Genomic DNA, 20,599 nt, shown 5'->3' on the forward strand with positions numbered 1-20,599 from the left:
CGAATTCCTACATACAATGTTCTTCCTACTTTACTTCCTTCCTCTACCAAACCTTTTGTTCTTCGATTTTACTCATACATTCATCTTTTTTTTACTCTCCTGTATTCTTTCTGCTTTCATTGACTTTGCTGAGAACCCGATAAATGTCGTCTGAGAACCCCATAAATGTCGGCTGAGCACCCGATAAATGTCAGCTGAGAACCCGATAAATGTCGGCTGAGTTCCCGATAAATGTCGGCTGAGAACCCGATAAATGTCGGCTGAGAACCCGATAAATGTCAGCTGAGAACCCGATAAATGTCGGCTGAGTTCCCGATAAATGTCGGCTGAGAACCCGATAAATGTCGGCTGAGAACCCGATAAATGTCGGCTGAGCTCCCGATAAATGTCGGCTGAGCTCCCGATAAATGTCGGCTGAGCTCCCGATAAATGTCGGCTGAGAACCCCATAAATGTCGACTGAGCACCCGATAAATGTCGGCTGAGAACCCCATAAATGTCGGCTGAGCTCCCGATAAATGTCGGCTGAGCACCAGAATAATGTCGGCTGAGCACCCCATAAATGTCGGCTGAGAACCCCATAAATGTTGGCTGAGAACCCCATAAATGTTGGCTGAGAACCCCATAAATGTCAGCTGAGCTCCCGATAAATGTCGGCTGAGCGCCGATAAGTGTCGGCTGAGCACCCGATAAATGTTGGCTGAGCTCCCGATAAATGTCGGCTGAGAACCCCATAAATGTCGGCTGAGCTCCCGATAAATGTCGACTGAGCACCAGAATAATGTCGGCTGAGCACCCGATAAATGTCGGCTGAGCACCCCATAAATGTCTGCTGAGAATCCCATAAATGTTGGCTGAGAACCCCATAAATGTCGGCTGAGCGCCCGATAAATGTCGGCTGAGCTCCCGATAAATGTCGGCTGAGCTCCCGATAAGTGTCGGCTGAGTGCCCAATAAGTGTCGGCTGAGTGCTCAATAAGTGTCGGCTGAGAACCCCATAAATGTCGGCTGAGCGCCCGATAAATGTCGGCTGAGCGCCCGATAAATGTCGCCTGAGCGCCCGATAAATGTCGGCTGAGCGCCAGAATAATGTCGGCTGAGTGCCCGATATATGTCGGCTGAGCGCCCGATAAATGTCCTCTCAATGCCCCCTCAATGTCGGCTGAGCACCTCGCTGAGCACCTCGTGACGTCATCACAATGTTTTCCAGCGGAGTACCCCTTTAACTTACTGCTTCCTCCTATTTTTCCATGTCTTTCTGCATCGTCTTCCTTTCTTATTTACTTACATTTTGCTTTCTCTTTTCTTTTTCACCTTCTGTTGGATGTTATTTCTCCATGTCCTTCTGCTTCCTCTTTATCCCGTCTCCTTCCTCTTACTTGAAATCAAGGGGAGACGTATTAAAGGCATAAAACGTATGTTTTTTTTCCTGCCTTTTAGTGCCCTTCATCTTTTTATAACATCTTTTTCTTCTTCCTATCCCTTCCTCTTTTTTTCTTTTCTTTGTTGTTTTATGTTCTCCTCATTTCCTTTACCTTCTTGTTCTCTCGTCTTTTTCCTATTCTTCTTTGTCCTCTTGCATCGCACACTTTCCTATCTGCTCGTATCTTCTCTATCTTATTATACTATTGCTCAGTGTTTTTTGCTTTTTCTGTTATATTTGCTCTGGTTTATTCTTCTCACTGTATAGTGTCCTGTTGATTTCTGTTTTATGCTTTTGCTATACTCTTGCCTGTCTCTTCCTCCATTCTCTCCAGTTCTGTCTTTACTTATCTCTCACAGTCCTTCACCATTATCTTCCCATCTTGAGGCTGAACTGTATTTTCCTTTTCTGTGTTCTCTTAGGTTGGAAGGAATCTTACTTCATGTGTTCCCGTGTGGGTGGCAATCGCAGCCCCCTCGAGCCCGTGTCTCTGCGCCGCTGTGAAGAGTCTGACAACACGCTGGTGTTCGAGTCTCGATTCGAAAGTGGGAATTTACAGAAAGTGATTCAGGTGTAAGAGCCATGTGCCGAAATGTTTGTTTGTGTTCTTTTTCTCCAGTTTTATAATATAGTTTATACTAAAACAGAAATAACACGTAGAAAATAAAATATTCGCACTCACCAATCCAGGGAAACCAAAAACAGCTTTATTCTGGAAGCAGCACGGCAGCAAACATCATGCAGGTAACATTCCAATACAGCTTGGGGTCAGGAAAGTGGGCGAGTGGAACACAGGTGTGGGGCGTGTGCAGTAGGGCAACAAATCGTTTCACGTCATAGGTGACGCTTCATCCGGCCTCCGGATGAAGCGTCACCTATGACGTGAAACGATTTGTTGCCCTACTGGACACGCCCCACACCTGTGTTCCACTCGCCCACTGACATCTATACTAAAACAGAAACGACCCCAGTAGGGCAACAAATCGTTTCACGTCATAGGTGACGCTTCATCCGGCCTCCGGATGAAGCGTCACCTATGACGTGAAACGATTTGTTGCCCTACTGGACACGCCCCACACCTGTGTTCCACTCGCCCACTGACATCTATACTAAAACAGAAACGACCCCAGTAGGGCAACAAATCGTTTCACGTCATAGGTGACGCTTCATCCGGCCTCCGGATGAAGCGTCACCTATAACGTGAAACGATTTGTTGCCCTACTGGACACGCCCCACACCTGTGTTCCACTCGCCCACTGACATCTATACTAAAACAGAGACGACCCCAGTAGGGCAACAAATCGTTTCACGTCATAGGTGACGCTTCATCCGGCCTCCGGATGAAGCGTCACCTATGACGTGAAACGATTTGTTGCCCTACTGGACACGCCCCACACCTGTGTTCCACTCGCCCACTGACATCTATACTAAAACAGAAACGACCCCAGTAGGGCAACAAATCGTTTCACGTCATAGGTGACGCTTCATCCGGCCTCCGGATGAAGCGTCACCTATAACGTGAAACGATTTGTTGCCCTACTGGACACGCCCCACACCTGTGTTCCACTCGCCCACTGACATCTATACTAAAACAGAGACGACCCCAGTAGGGCAACAAATCGTTTCACGTCATAGGTGACGCTTCAACCAGCCTCCGGATGAAGCGTCACCTATGGCGTGAAATGATTTGTTGCCCTACTGCACACTCCTCACACCTGTGTTCCACTCGCCCACTGACATCTATACTAAAACAGAAACGACCCCAGTAGGGCAACAAATCGTTTCACGTCAGAGGTGACGCTTCATCCGGCCTCCGGATGAAGCGTCACCTATGACGTGAAACGATTTGTTGCCCTACTGGACACGCCCCACACCTGTGTTCCACTCGCCCACTGACATCTATATTAAAACAGAGACGACCCCAGTAGGGCAACAAATCGTTTCACGTCATAGGTGACGCTTCATCCGGCCTCCGGATGAAGCGTGACCTATGACGTGAAACGATTTGTTGCCCTACTGCACACGCCCCACACCTGTGTTCCACTCGCCCACTGACTTCTATACTAAAACAGAGACGACCCCTGTAAATACAACCGCAATACCTGATGACCTAGACTGCCTATCGTGCACCTGTCTGCTCCAGCGAACCACTGAATACATATCTATTGTTCCCTGTGATCAGTTGTAATGTGGTGATTTGAAGTCTGTGTTCACAGGTTGAATTTTTCCAATATTGCAGTAAAAATGGCACTGTGCAGGGATTGGAGGAGGAGCTGAACTGTCTCAATGAACAAACGGATCCTGTGTTATCTGCCTCCAGCTTTATAACAGAGATGTTACTTTTCATTATAGCCGCAAAGTAAAAAATAAATAAAAATGACCTATTGACTTCTATGGGAGAGTGTAGTGAGCATGCTCTGTCTTGTGTAGAATTAATTATGCAAGGAGACATAGAAATAGCTGAAATGCCTCCATCAGCAATTACCAGTGGTGGATCCTGTGTTATCTACCTCCAGCTTTATAACAGAGGTGTTACTTTTCATTATAGCCACAAAGTTTTAAAAAAATGACAATGGTAGAGTGTTGTAAGCATGCTCTGTCTCGTGTTGAAGTCGAGCTGCACTGTCTCACTCTACGATAAACAATTGCCGATCACGTTTTATAGTAGAGGTGTGTTATTTTTCATTATAGTCAGAAAATAATGTATGGACTTCTGTGGGAGAGTTTAGTGAGCATGCTCTGTTTTATACAGGGAAAGGAGGAGCTGAACTGTATCTATCTACAACAATGGCATGATCCTGTGTTATCTGCCTCCAGCTGTATAGTAGAGGTGTTTATTTTCATTATAGGCGCAGTCAGAAAAGGACCGATGTATTTCTATCGTAGAGTGTTGTGAGCATGCTTCGTCTTGTGTAGAATTTGATTGTGCAAGGAGGAGAAGGAGAAGCTGAACTGTCTTGAAATTATCAAGGGATATCTTGTGTTATCTGCCTTTAAAACTGAGGTTACTTTGCATTATAGCCACAAAGTCAAATAAACATACCTATGGGAGAGTGTTGTGAGCATGCTCTGTCTCCTCTACCTATGGACTGCTATGGGAGAGTGTTGTGAGCATGCTCTGTCTCCTCTACCTATGGACTGCTATGGGAGAGTGTTGTGAGCATGCTCTGTCTCCTCTACCTATGGACTGCTATGGGAGAGTGTTGTGAGCATGCTCTGTCTCCTCTACCTATGGACTGCTATGGGAGAGTGTTGTGAGCATGCTCTGTCTCCTCTACCTATGGACTGCTATGGGAGAGTGTTGTGAGCATGCTCTGTCTCCTCTACCTATGGACTGCTATGGGAGAGTGTTGTGAGCATGCTCTGTCTCCTCTACCTATGGACTGCTATGGGAGAGTGTTGTGAGCATGCTCTGTCTCCTCTACCTATGGACTGCTATGGGAGAGTGTTGTGAGCATGCTCTGTCTCCTCTACCTATGGACTGCTATGGGAGAGTGTTGTGAGCATGCTCTGTCTCCTCTACCTATGGACTGCTATGGGAGAGTGTTGTGAGCATGCTCTGTCTCCTCTACCTATGGACTGCTATGGGAGAGTGTTGTGAGCATGCTCTGTCTCCTCTACCTATGGACTGCTATGGGAGAGTGTTGTGAGCATGCTCTGTCTCCTCTACCTATGGACTGCTATGGGAGAGTGTTGTGAGCATGCTCTGTCTCCTCTACCTATGGACTGCTATGGGAGAGTGTTGTGAGCATGCTCTGTCTCCTCTACCTATGGACTGCTATGGGAGAGTGTTGTGAGCATGCTCTGTCTCCTCTACCTATGGACTGCTATGGGAGAGTGTTGTGAGCATGCTCTGTCTCCTCTACCTATGAACTGCTATGGGAGAGTGTTGTGAGCATGCTCTGTCTCCTCTACCTATGGACTGCTATGGGAGAGTGTTGTGAGCATGCTCTGTCTCCTCTACCTATGGACTGCTATGGGAGAGTGTTGTGAGCATGCTCTGTCTCATGTAGAAAAAACTGTGCAAGAAGGAAAAGCTGGAGTGAATCTTGTGTTATCTGCCTCTACCTATGGACTGCTACGGGAGAGTGTTGTGAGCATGCTCTGTCTCCTCTACCTATGGACTGCTATGGGAGAGTGTTGTGAGCATGCCCTGTCTCCTCTACCTATGGACTGCTATGGGAGAGTGTTGTGAGCATGCCCTGTCTCCTCTACCTATGGACTGCTATGGGAGAGTGTTGTGAGCATGCCCTGTCTCCTCTACCTATGGACTGCTATGGGAGAGTGTTGTGAGCATGCTCTGTCTCCTCTACCTATAGACTGCTATGGGAGAGTGTTGTGAGCATGCTCTGTCTCCTCTACCTATGGACTGCTATGGAAGAGTGTTGTGAGCATGCTCTGTCTCCTCTACCTATGGACTGCTATGGGAGAGTGTTGTGAGCATGCTCTGTCTCCTCTACCTATGGACTGCTATGGGAGAGTGTTGTGAGCATGCTCTGTCTCATGTAGAAAAAACTGTGCAAGAAGGAAAAGCTGGAGTGAATCTTGTGTTATCTGCCTCTACCTATGGACTGCTACGGGAGAGTGTTGTGAGCATGCTCTGTCTCCTCTACCTATGGACTGCTATGGGAGAGTGTTGTGAGCATGCTCTGTCTCCTCTACCTATGGACTGCTATGGGAGAGTGTTGTGAGCATGCTCTGTCTCCTCTACCTATGGACTGCTATGGGAGAGTGTTGTGAGCATGCTCTGTCTCCTCTACCTATAGACTGCTATAGGAGAGTGTTGTGAGCATGCTCTGTCTCCTCTACCTATGGACTGCTATGGGAGAGTGTTGTGAGCATGCCCTGTCTCCTCTACCTATGGACTGCTATGGGAGAGTGTTGTGAGCATGCCCTGTCTCCTCTACCTATGGACTGCTATGGGAGAGTGTTGTGAGCATGCCCTGTCTCCTCTACCTATGGACTGCTATGGGAGAGTGTTGTGAGCATGCTCTGTCTCCTCTACCTATGGACTGCTATGGAAGAGTGTTGTGAGCATGCTCTGTCTCCTCTACCTATGGACTGCTATGGGAGAGTGTTGTGAGCATGCTCTGTCGCGTGTTGAATTCAAGCTGAATTACAGGATCCACCATTGTTAATTATAATTCAGCTTGAATTCAACACGTGACAGAGCATGCTCACAACACTCTCCCATAGCAGTCCATAGGTAGAGGAGACAGAGCATGCTCACAACACTCTCCCATAGCAGTCCATAGGTAGAGGCAGATAACACAGGATCCACCATTGTTCATTGGGTTATCTGCCTCCAGCTTTATAATGGAGGGGTTACTTTTCATTATAGGCACAAAGTTTTAAAAAAAACAAAAAAACGACCCATATACTTCTATGGGAGAGTGTAGTGAGCATGCTCTGTCTTGGGTAGAATTCGTTATGCAAGGAGACATAGAAATAGCTGAACTGTCTCCATCAGTAATTACCAGTGGTGGATCCTGTTATCTGTCTCCAGCTTTATAATAGAGAGAGAGAGTATAAATGACTGATGCATCTCTATGGGAGAGTGTTGTGAGCATGCCCTGTCTCCTCTACCTATGGACTGCTATGGGAGAGTGTTGTGAGCATGCCCTGTCTCCTCTACCTATGGACTGCTATGGGAGAGTGTTGTGAGCATGCCCTGTCTCCTCTACCTATGGACTGCTATGGGAGAGTGTTGTGAGCATGCTCTGTCTCCTCTACCTATAGACTGCTATGGGAGAGTGTTGTGAGCATGCTCTGTCTCCTCTACCTATGGACTGCTATGGAAGAGTGTTGTGAGCATGCTCTGTCGCGTGTTGAATTCAAGCTGAATTACAGGATCCACCATTGTTAATTATAATTCAGCTTGAATTCAACACGTGACAGAGCATGCTCACAACACTCTCCCATAGCAGTCCATAGGTAGAGGAGACAGAGCATGCTCACAACACTCTCCCATAGCAGTCCATAGGTAGAGGAGATAGAGCATGCTCACAACACTCTCCCATAGCAGTCCATAGGTAGAGGCAGATAACACAGGATCCACCATTGTTCATTGGGTTATCTGCCTCCAGCTTTATAATGGAGGGGTTACTTTTCATTATAGGCACAAAGTTTTAAAAAAAACAAAAAAACGACCCATATACTTCTATGGGAGAGTGTAGTGAGCATGCTCTGTCTTGGGTAGAATTCGTTATGCAAGGAGACATAGAAATAGCTGAACTGTCTCCATCAGTAATTACCAGTGGTGGATCCTGTTATCTGTCTCCAGCTTTATAATAGAGAGAGAGAGTATAAATGACTGATGCATCTCTATGGGAGAGTGTAGTGAGCATGCTCTGTCTCATGTAGAATTCATTTTATAAGGAGGCGAAGGAATAGCTGAACACTCTCCATCAGCTATTATCAATGGTGGATCCTGTGTTATCTGCCTCCAGCTTTATAATAGATGTAGAGTCTAAATGACTGATGCATTTCTATAGGAGAGTGTTGTGGGCATGCTCTGTCTCCTCTACCTATGGACTGCTATGGGAGAGTGTTGTGAGCATGCTCTGTCTCCTCTACCTATGGACTGCTATGGGAGAGTGTTGTGGGCATGCTCTGTAGAATTCATGGTGCAAGAAGGGGAAGAAATAGCTGAACTGTCTCCATCAGCAATTCTCAATGGTGGATCCTGTGTTATCTTCCTTCTCCGCTTTAAGCCTCCTCCGCACTGATTTACTAAAATATTGTGTTTTTTCTTTTTTTTTCTTTTTACGAAATGGTATAGTGAAAGTTCAGCGAGCGAGCGATTGTTTTCTCCCGTAACGTATTAGTCTTTGTATATCTTTTGGCAGGCTGATTATTGAAAAGAATGGAAATAAATGGAGAATATGAAAAAAAAAGGAATACAAAAATTCAGTGTGCTGCAGCGCCACCCAGTGGTCGGTGGCAGAACTGCAACATGAAAACTTTTTTTTTTTTTTTTTTTTATAAATACTTCAGACCAATGGCAGTCCGCTGCAACGAGGCGCGTCCTGGGGTTCGGAATGCAGGATCGCCGAGGTTGTCTTTGTCCTGAATACAGAACTGTACCAAGCCAATTGCTGGAGGGATTTTTTTATTTTTTTTATTTTTTTGCAGCTACTGACGGCTGTAAACTCCATGCACATGTATCCGAGCTAGTCGGGTCCATTTCAAAAATCTATTACCCACATTAGCATTTTTATTTTCTCAGCGGGAAAGCTTTTTTTTTCCCGGGCCGGTTGAGTTGCTGTCTGCTTTTTTATAGAATAAATTGCCATAAATTCACTTAGAAGCTGTGCATAATAATGGTATAACTCACAGCCTTCACTCTGGAAGCTGACAGGACTTTGCGCGTGTCGGTGGGAACGCAAGCGTTTCAGGATATCCATATTGTGTTTACTGCACTCCGTCTACATTATATGGCGCTGCGGGCGAACGGAAACTCGGAGACAGGTATCGGGATAAAAGCATGAAGGTGTAGACCCCCGGGGGCTGCACTTAGTGCAAAACTACCACTCCCAGCATGCCCTGACAGCCTTTAATGGCAGCTAAATGGTTAAACATGCATTCAGTGTTTTCCAAACAGTGTGCCTCCAGCTGTTGCCAAAGGTTGTCCGGGCAGGCTGGGATTTTCAGTTTTGCAACTGCTGGAGGCACACTGTTTGAAAAACACTGAGTTAAGGCATGCTGGGCCAGGACTGGTGCAAGTATTTTTGCCACCTTATGCGCCCCATTTGACCCCACCCTTTAACATGCCCCCTTTACTTCTGGAGTGACACACTGTAACAAACCTCCTCCTCATGTAATCTCCTTACTACTGAGGTGACACACGGTAACAAACCTCCTCCTCATGTAATCTCCTTACTACTGAGGTGACACACTGTAACAAACCCTCTCCTCATGTAATCACCTTACTACTGGGGTGACACACTGTAACAAACCTCCTCATGTAATCATCTTACTAATGGGGTGACACACTGTAACAAATCTCCTTATGTAATCTCCTTACTACTGGGGTAACACACTGTAACAAACCTCCTCCTCATGTAATCTCCTTACTACTGGGGTGACACACTGTAACAAACGCTGGGGGGCGTCGGGGGGAGTGGTGCTGGCTGTGAGCGGGTGGATTGGATGCCAGCTACCTATTTTGCCTATAGGCAGAGTCGGCCCTGTGCTGGGCTTTGTAGTTTTGCAGCAGCCAGAGAGCCTTGGCGTGATGCCTCTGTTCTGAGCAGTAATTGCTGGGCTTTGTAGTGCCACAACAGCTGTAAAGCCACAGGTTGATGAAGTTCTAGGCAGTAAGTCTTCCCCTATAATGGCTCACTGGATAACAGGTATTGAGTCGGGGCATGCTGGGAGTTGTAGTTTTGCAACAGCTAAACTTAAAGGGGTTTTCCGGTATCAGGAAATTGTATTTAACTACAACTCACCGCAAAACATATCACTTTCTAATGTAGGGTTATCACTAATTGAACTGCCCTCAGCATGGTTTAGCTTGATTTAACCTGACAGGAAGTTGTGTAGTCCTCTCATTGGAAGTGTGTTGTTGTCTCAGCATCTCCCTGTCTTCTCTCTCTTTCCAGATAGAAAGTGGTGTAGTCCTCTCGTTGGCAGTGTGTTGTTGTTGTCTCAGCAGTTCCCAAGCTCCTCCCTCTTTACTCACATGAAGTTGTGTAGTCCTCTCAGTGTCAGTATGGTGTTATCTCAGCAGCTCTCCGGCTTCTCCCTCGCTTCTGACAGGAAGTTGTGTAGTTTTCTCATTGTCAGTGTGTTGTCTCAGCAGCTCCCCAGCTCCTTCCCCTTTCCTGACAGGAAGTTGTGTAGTCCTCTCATTGTCAGTGTTGTGCTATCTCCAGCCCACGACTCCTCCCTCTCTCCTGAGATGATGCATCATTCTCTGCTGGAGACGTGGCTGGATCTTGTCTTTGAGCTTCAGCCCCACCCCCTTAGTGATGTCACCACCTGTAACCAGCCCTTACAGCTACATCACCATCTCCTTTTCATATACATATATATATTTACTGGGACATGTAAGGAAGAATGAGGTTTGGTTATAGAATGCTGCCTTGTGCTGAACAATGCCAAAGGTAAAGGAGCAGACAGGGAATGAATACAGTAGATGCTGTGATAGTCTGTTGGGAAATTAGATGTTCTGCAACAGCTCCTGGGGGCAGGGAACTGGCAGAAGTGCGGTGGGAGGGGGATAGGCATGATGTCAGGACTGTGATAAAGAGATGAGGAAAAGCAATGCATTTTGGGAATTATTGAGGAACAGCTCAACTAGGAAGTACAGGAATAAGACCTCCAAAATCATGTGACATGTTAAGCCAGTCCTGCCAAAAATCAACACTACTGACCAGTCAAGCCCCACCTACCACATACTTGTAAGAAACATGTTCTTAGGTATCACCTCATATATTAAAGGGGCTCTCCACTTCGGACAGCCCCCCAATTTAGAATAATCCATTGCCAATACATTGATCATACAGTGTCCCACTGCTGAGATCCCCAGCGATCAGTTCTAATCAGTGAAGAAACTTGGTAGTATGTGTTGAATTTCCCTACAGCGCCACCACAGGGGAAATAAAGCATTACAGCATTGCCATTCAAATCAATTGGAAATAAAGCATTACAGCATTGCCATTCAAATCAATTACTTAATCTGCGTAATGCAGGACTGGTCCTCCAGAGAGAGGGGGCGCTCCTTGTAGCTTCTCTTCACTCTGGCAGAGAGAAGAGGATTACCCCAATCGGGTAGATGAAAATGGGTTTTCTAAACTAGGCAAGACCTTTAAAGGGGTACTCTGCTGCCGCTTAGAGCCAGTGCCCCGCCCCTTCAATGCAAGTCTATGGGAGGGGGCCTGGTGGGAATAGGGGGCAGGGCCGTGACGTCACAAGTCCCCAGCGCCGGATCTAAGCATACATCACGAGCCGATGCCGGGGACTCGTAACGTTACGGCCCTGCCCCCTTTTGCCGTCACTCCCCGCATTCTCAATGCAAGTCTATGGGAGGGGGCGTGGCGGAAAAAGCGGGCAGGGCTGTGAGGTCATGAGTCCCCGGAGCTAAGCGTACATCACGTGCTGGCGATTCGTAACGTCATGGCCCTGCCCCCTTTTGCCGTCACTCCCCGCATCCTCAATGCAAGTCTATGGGAGGGGGTGTGGTGGCAAAACAGGGCAGGGCCGTGACGTCACGAGTCCCCGGTGCCAGATCTAAGCGTATATCACGAGCTGGTGCTGGGGACTCGTGACATTACGGCCCTGCCCCCTTTTGCCGTCACTCCCCGCATCCTCAATGCAAGTCTATGGGAGGGGGCATGGCGGCAAAAGGGGGCAGGGCTGTGAGGTCATGAGTCCCCCGTGCTGGATCTAAGCGTATATTACAAGCTGGCGACTCGTGACGTCATGGCCATGCCCCCTTTTGCCGTCACTCCCCGCATCCTCAATGCAAGTCTACAGGAGGGGACGTGGCTGCCGCCACGCCCCCTCCCATAGACTTGCATTGAGGATGCGGGGAGTGACGGCAAAAGGGGGCAGGGCTGTGTAGTCACGAGTCCCCGGCGCTGGATCTAAGCGTTCGCAACATTATGTTTCGAACGCCGAGCAGCAGAGTACCCCTTTAAGAGGTTAACAATCCCACCCAGTGACCCTTGACCTTATCAATCTTATGTCTTCTTACAGCGGTGACTACGACTACCAGCTGACCCTCCGCACGGACCTGTACACCGACCGGCACACACAGTGGTATTATTTCCGGGTGAAGAACACGCGGGCCGGCGTTCCTTACCGATTCACCATCACCAACTTCATGAAGCCCACAAGTCTCTACAACCAGGGCATGCGCCCCCTCATGTACTCCGAGATCGATGCCGACAGCCAGCAGGTTGGTTGGAGGAGGATCGGGGATGAGATCAAGTATTACCGGAACGGCTCCGGCAGAGGAGGACAAACCCACTACTCCCTGTCCTGGACCTTCACCTTCCCCCACAGTGGAGACACCTGCTACTTTGCCCACTGTTACCCATATACATACTCCAACCTCCAAGATTACTTGGCCCGGATCGCCAACGACCCAGAGCGGTCCAGGTATTGTAAGATCCGGGTCCTCTGCCATTCCTTGGCCGGTAACATTGTGTACGTATTGACCATCACCAACCCCACTGCAGCCACCAAAGACCCCAAGAAGAAGAAAGCCATTATCCTGACCGCCAGGGTCCACCCGGGAGAGTCCAACAGCTCCTGGATGATGAAGGGTTTCTTAGACTACATCCTGAGCTCCAGGAGCGATGCCCGGCTGCTGAGAGACACCTTCGTCTTCAAGGTGGTGCCCATGTTAAACCCGGACGGGGTGATTGTGGGGAACTATCGCTGCTCTCTATCCGGGCGAGATCTGAATCGTAACTATAAGTCCAGACTGAAGGATTCATTCCCATCAACATGGTTCACCCGGAACATGATCAAACGGTGAGAGCGGGGGTATATGTTATCCATCTATTATCTATCTACCTCATATCTATCTATCTATCTACCTCATATCTATCTATCTCATATCTATCTATCTATCTACCTCATATCTATCTATCTCATATCTATCTACCTCATATCTATCTATCTATCTACCTCATATCTATCTATCTCATATCTATCTATCTATCTCATATCTATCTATCTCATATCTATCTATCTCATATCTATCTATCTCATATCTATCTATCTATCTATCTCATATCTATCTATCTCATATCTATCTATCTACCTCATATCTATCTATCTCATATCTATCTATCTATCTCATATCTATCTATCTATCTCATATCTATCTATCTCATATCTATCTATTTATCTCATATCTATCTATCTCATATCTATCTATCTATCTCATATCTATCTATCTCATATCTATCTATTTATCTCATATCTATCTCATATCTATCTATCTATCTCATATCTATCTATCTATCTCATATCTATCTATCTATCTCATATCTATCTATCTCATATCTATCTATCTCATATCTATCTATCTCATATCTATCTATCTATCTATCTCATATCTATCTATCTCATATCTATCTATCTCATATCTATCTATCTCATATCTATCTATCTCATATCTATCTATCTATCTCATATCTATCTATCTATCTCATATTTATCTATTTCATATCTATCTATCTATCTCATATCTATCTATCTATCTCATATCTATCTATCTCATATATATCTATCTCTCTCATATCTATCTATCTATCTCATATCTATCTATCTATCTCATATATATCTATCTATCTATCTCATATCTATCTATCTCTCTCATATCTATCTATCTCATATCTATCTATCTCATATCTATCTATCTCATATCTATCTATCTATCTATCTCATATCTATCTATCTCATATCTATCTATCTATCTATCTATCTATCTCATATCTATCTATCTATCTCATATCTATCTATCTCATATCTATCTATCTCATATCTATCTCATATCTATCTATCTATCTCATATCTATCTATCTCATATCTATCTATCTATCTCATATCTATCTCATCACTTTTCCAGTATCTTCTCTTCCTGTGATATGATAATTCTTGGGATATCCTTTGCTGTACACACAGAGTTCTCCTGTCCCTCGCAGTTTATTTGGCGCACTTATCGTGTCCGGGGTGCGGACATTAATGTACGGTCTATATACTGTACCGGGATTGCCTCTTTCGGACATGACTTGTATTGTGCTCCAAGACTATAAAAGAACAGTTCTAGTTAGAACCAGAACTGCAGTGAAGACTACATAATCTGAATGGTGGACGAGCGGGTCAGGAATAGTATTTCTATAGGACAATACAGAGATATATGCCATTTAGAGTCTGTAGAAAGCTGGGTGCTATCTTCAGCATCTCTTTCCAGAGTAATCTATAATAATCTATAGCTGAATATTATAAGCTTCATGGACAGGCTATTAGACACCGGTCAAATATCTTGGTTATTCCACATCCTGGCAGCCGCAGTACAGTGTGGATCAAAAGTTTGGGTAAAATTTTGTATTAATGTGTATAAAGAAGCCAAGGAAAGATGGAAAAATCTCCAAAAGGCATCAAATTACAGATTAGACATTCTTATAATATGTCAACAAAAGTTAGATTTTATTTCCATGGCGTCTGCAAAAGTTTGGGCACCCTGCAGAGTTAATATCTTGTACTGCCCCCTTTGGCAGGTATCACAGCTTGTAAACACTTTTTGTAGCCAGCCAAGAGTCTTTCAATTCTTGTTTGAGGTATCTTTGCCCATTCTTCCTTACAAAAGTCTTCCAGTTCTTTGAAATTTTTGGGCTGTCTGTCACGCACTGCTCTTTTAAGGTCTATCCATAGATTTTCAATTATGTTGAGGTCAGGAGATTGTGAAGGCCATGGCAAAACCTTCAGTTTACGCCTCTTGATGTAATCCCCCGTGGATTTCGAGGTGTGTTTAGGATCATTATCCATTTGTAGAAGCCATCCTCTCTTTAACTTCAGCTTTTTCACAGATGGCATCAAGTTAGCATCCAAAATTAGCTGAAATTTTATTGAATCCATTTTTCCTTCTACTCGTGAGATGTTCCCTGTGCCACTTGCTGCAATACAACCCCAATGCATGATTGATCCACGCCCATGCTTAACAGTTGGACAGAGGTTCTTTTCATTAAATTCTGTTCCCCTTCTTCTCCAAACGTACCAAAAGTTAAATTTTAACCTCATCGGTCCACAGAACTTGTTTCCAAAATGCATCAGGCTTGTCTATATGTTCATTTGCAAAGTTCAAATGCTGATTTTTGTGGTGAGGATGTAGAAGAAGTTTTCTTCTGATGACTCTTCCATGAAAACCATATTTGTACAAGTATCTCTTTGTAGTGGAATAGTGTACCACAACTCCAGTGTCTGCCAGATCTTTCCGGAGGGATTGTGTAGTCAAACGTGGGTTTTGAATTGTTTTTCTCACAATCCTGCGAGCTGTTCTGTCTGATATTTTTCTTGATCTTCCAGATCTTACTTTAACTTTCACTGTTCCTGATGACTGCCATTTCTTAATTACATTCCGAACAGAGGATATTGACATCTGAAAACGTTTTGCTATCTTCTTATAGCCTTCTCCAGCTTTGTGAGCGTCAACTATTTTCAGTTTCAGATTTCTAGACAACTGCTTAGAAGAACCCATGGTGCTGATTGTTGGGGCAAGGTAAGATGAGTCTGGGCATTTAAAACCTTTGAGATTGACATCACCTGGTCTTCCCAGATGATGATTGAGAACAATCCATGACACTGGCAGGTCTCAGCTTTGCAAAGGGGGCAGTGCATGCTATAAATTCTGCAGGGTGCCCAAACTTTTGCAGACGCCATTTTTATGTTTTCTGCTATTTTGAAAGTGTAAATGATGGAAATAAAATCCAACTTTTGTTGACACATAAGAATGTATAATCTGTAATTTGATGCCTTTTGGAGATTTTTCCATCTTTCCTTGGCTTCTTTATGCACATTAATACAAAATTTACCTGTGGTGCCCAAACTTTTGATGCCCACTGTACATATCACCCAAGCAGAAAAATGTTATATGTTACTGAGCAGGACTGTAAAACCCCAGTAATACACAGAGATGTACTTATACTACAGCAGGGTTTTCTTATTCCCATCACAGCAACTCTGTCCACAGGGCTGGATTGACAGCCATTGTGCAGTGCTTGAATAATACCACCATACAATAACCAAATACCGCTATGTAATATCCAAATACCACCATACTATACCTAAATACCGCCATACTATACCCAAATACCACCATGTAATATCCAAATACCACCAAACAATACCCAAATACCACCATGTAATATCCAAATACCGCCATACTATACCCCAATACCGCCATACTATACCCAAAACCGCCATAAAATACTCAAATACCGCCATACAATACCCAAAATACCACCATACAATATCCAAATACCGCCATACAATATCCAAATACCGCCATACTATACCCAAATACCGCCATGCAATACCCAAAACTGCCATAAAATACTCAAATACCGCCATACAATACCCCAAATACCACCATACAATATCCTAATACCGCCATGCATTGCACAAATACCACTGTACTATATCCAAATACCACCATACAATATCCAAATACCACCATACTATACCCAAATACCTCCATGCAATAGCCAAATGCTGTCATACTATACCCATATACCGCCATCTAATAGCCAAATGTCGCCATACAATACCCAAATACCACCACACAATAGCCAAAATTCTCCTTACAATACCCAAATACCACCATACAATACCCAAATGCCTCCATGCAATAGCCAAATGCTGTCATACAATACCCAAATACCGCCATCTAATAACCAAATGTCGCCATACAATACCCAAATACCACCACACAATAGCCAAAATCCTCCTTACAATACCAAAATACCACCATACAATACCCAAATAACACCATACAATTGCCCAAATACAGCCATGCAATACCCAAATACCACCATACAATACCCAAATACCACCATACTATACCCAAATACAGCCATGCAATACCCAAAACCACCATACAATACCCAAAAACCACCATACAATACTCAAATACTGCCATTCAATACCTAAATACTCAAGTAAGATTACCAAAGTCTAAATAATCAGTGTTTAAATAATAATGTTATGTAGAGCCCACGTAGGACTATCAAAGAATACCAATATGGTAGACGGGGGTGAAGTGGATACCTAGCTGTCAAATTGTTAGGATTGTGATGACAGAAGTAGGGTTGTGATTGAAGTGATTGGATGATGAGGATTGTTGTGTCACTTAGCAGGAGCGGTGCAACCCTTTATCTAGATATATAGGGGGAGATTCATCAAGAACTGTGCTGAGTAAAAGTTGCCCAGTTACCCATAGCAACCAATCAGATCGCTTCTATTATTATTCAGAGGCCTTTAAAAAAAAAAATGAAAGAAGCGATCTGATTGGTTGCTATGGGCAACTCAGCAACTTTTCCTATAGACTCCCCCATAGTCCTACAAACCACTACTTAAATGAAGCTGAAATCCATACCAAGGCCCCTGGAAAAGAATACCTCAAAAGCTAGGATTTATAGATAACAAAGTGTTCTTAAAAAATTAGTAACAATGCAGGTCAATAATATTTTGGAATTGATGCAGAATTGATAATACAACATTGAGTAGGTCAGAAGTAGCTGGTAATTTTTTGCAGTCCGGCACTAACTGATAGACTTGAGATATGGTTATTTGGTTATTATGGGACTTGTAGTCCTCCTGACTCTCCCCTGTGGTATGTGTGGGGCTTACAGCTACACTGGCCAGGATGGTTCTTCAATGCACTTTTGGGTAAGACAGTGCCAAAATGCTGTCAAATAATATCAAAGAGGACAAATAATACTGCCATACAGAGCTCAAAATATGTCACCCTACAGTGTCTAAATACTGTCGACAAACAATCGCCAATAATTGTGTTCATATAGTACCGTCATATAGAGCCCAAATATTATTGCCATATAGAGCTCATTTTAAGGCTACCAAACAAAAGCCAAATAATACCGCCATACAGAGATTAGATAATATTATCATATGGGACCCAAATAATACCGCCATACAGAGTTCAGATAATGTTATCATATAGGAACCAAATAATACCGCCATACAGAGTTCCGATAATATTATCATATGGGACCCAAATAATAGCGCCATACAGAGTTCCGATAATATTATCATATAGGACCCAAATAATAGCGCCATACAGAGTTTAGATAATGTTATCATATAGGACCCAAATAATACCGCCATACAGAGTTTAGATAATGTTATCATATAGGACCCAAATAATAGTGCTATACAGAGTTCAGATATAATCATATAGGACCCAAATAATAGTGCCATACAGAGTTCAGATAATATCATATAGGACCCAAATAATAGCGCCATACAGAGTTCCGATAATATTATCATATAGGACCCAAATAATAGCGCCATACAGAGTTCAGATAATATCATATAGGATCCAAATAATAGTGCTATACAGAGTTCCGATAATATTATCATATAGGACCCAAATAATAGCGCCATACAGAGTTCCGATAATATTATCATATAGGAACCAAATAATAGCGCCATACAGAGTTCAGATAATATTATCGTATAGGGTCCAAATAATAGCGCCATACAGAGTTCAGATAATATTATCATATAGGATCCAAATAATAGTGCTATACAGAGTTATCATAATATTATCATATAGGACCAAATAATACCGCCATACAGAGTTTAGATAATATTATATAGAATCCAAATAATAGCGCCATACAGAGCTCAGATATCATATAGAATCCAAATAATAGTGCCATACAGAGTTCAGATATCATATAGAATCCAAATAATAGTGCCATACAGAGTTCAGATAATATCATATAGGATCCAAATAATACCGCCATACAGAGTTCAGATAATATCATATATGACCCAAATAATAGTGCTATACAGAGCTACAATTATACTGTGATATAATGGTCAAATAATAGCGCCATGTAAGGTTTAAAGGGGTTATCCAGGAAAAAACTTTTTTTTATATAGATCAACTGGCTCCAGAAAGTTAAACAGATTTGTAAATGACTTCTATTAAAAAATCTTAATCCTTTCAGTACTTATGAGCTGCTGAAGTGGAGTTGTTCTTTTCTGTCTAAGTGCTCTCTGCTGACACCTGTCTCGGGAACTGTCTAGAGTAGAAGCAAATCCCCATAGCAAACCTCTTCTACTCTGTGCAGTTCCCGAGACAAGCAGAGATGTCAGCAGAGAGCAGTGTTGCCAGACAGAAAAGAACAACTCAACTTCAGCAGCTGATAATTATTGGAAGGAGTAAGATTTTTTAATAGAAGTAATTTACAAATCTGTTTAACTATCTGGAGCCAGTTGATCTATATATATATATATATATATATATATATATACATATATATAAAAAAAAAAAGTTTTTTCCTGGAATACCCCTTTAAAATGAGACTACATGAGGCCAGATAATACGACTTATATAGCATTTAAAATATACTATCATATAGAGTAGTGTTTCCTAACCGGTATGCCTCCAGCGGTTTCAAAACTACAATTCCCAGCCAGTGCGCCTCCAGCGGTTGCAAAACTACAATTCCCAGCATGCCCGGACAGCCGAAGGCTGTCCTGGCATGCTGGGAGTTGTAGTTTTGCAACCAGTTGGGAAGCACTGACTATCCTAAATATGGTGCCCAAACAACACTGATATAACTGAACATACTTGGATAAGTACTTTTTTTTTTTTTTAACCAGCAAAGTCATCCAGGGCCATTAAGAGAAACTCACATACCCCATTGGTTTTGCCTACTGAGTCATTCAGTGCACTATATGGCGTCACAACGTGTGCAGTCAGCTTGGGCACCTATGCTGTCATTATCTTTTTCCACCTGGGGATGTGAGACGATGGAAGGCGCATTCTTTTATTTCCCAAAGCCTTTATGCATAAGATAAAAGATAATAATCATTATTCCAATAATAATAATTCCCGCTGATAACAGAAAGAATCCGTCTCTGCGCACGGAGCTTCCACTTCAGCGGCCTAAGTCTTTCATTGTGGAGCTGATTACTTCTAATGGTCCGTCTGGCGCTGTCAATCATGCTGGAGTCAGATCTGCATTTACCACGGCAAAGCTTGTTTCATCCCATAATGTCTACACAAAATGGAAAAAAAAATAATTATATATATATATATATATATATATATATATATATATATATATATATATACTCTTATGTAAAATGTCTCCTAGGTGTTCTGTACTGTATCTGTGCACCCTCTAGCGGTCACTGATTACTGTCGTTCATGTATACATATACAAGAATATAACTACTATAATACTGCTCCTGTATACAAGAATATACCGTAACTACTATAATACTGCCCCCTATATACAAGAATATAACACTATAATACTGCTCCTATATACAAGAATATAACTACTATAATACTGCTTCTATATACAAGAATATAACTACTATAATACTGCTCCTATATACAAGAATATAACTACTATAATACTGCTCCAGTATACAAGAATATAACTACTGTAATACTGCTCCT

General features: G+C 43.4%; 1 protein-coding gene across 7 annotated transcripts in view; it reads left to right on the forward strand.

Moving 5' to 3' along the window:
• Window positions 1–20,599, forward strand: part of AGBL3 (AGBL carboxypeptidase 3) — a 136,488-nt gene that overhangs the window by 56,188 nt on the left and 59,701 nt on the right. For 6 of the 7 annotated variants that reach the window (XM_056517701.1, XM_056517705.1, XM_056517700.1 and 3 more), the window contains 2 exons: window positions 1,845–1,995; window positions 12,124–12,906. In XM_056517701.1, the coding sequence (XP_056373676.1) occupies window positions 1,845–1,995; window positions 12,124–12,906 (934 nt within the window). Of the gene's footprint in view, window positions 1–1,844; window positions 1,996–8,693; window positions 8,893–12,123; window positions 12,907–20,599 lie in introns of those variants that run through there. The other variant, XM_056517707.1, reaches the window with a different exon arrangement.

Source organism: Hyla sarda, chromosome 4 (genome assembly GCF_029499605.1).
Source record: "Hyla sarda isolate aHylSar1 chromosome 4, aHylSar1.hap1, whole genome shotgun sequence".
NCBI classification, from domain to species: Eukaryota; Metazoa; Chordata; class Amphibia; order Anura; family Hylidae; genus Hyla; species Hyla sarda.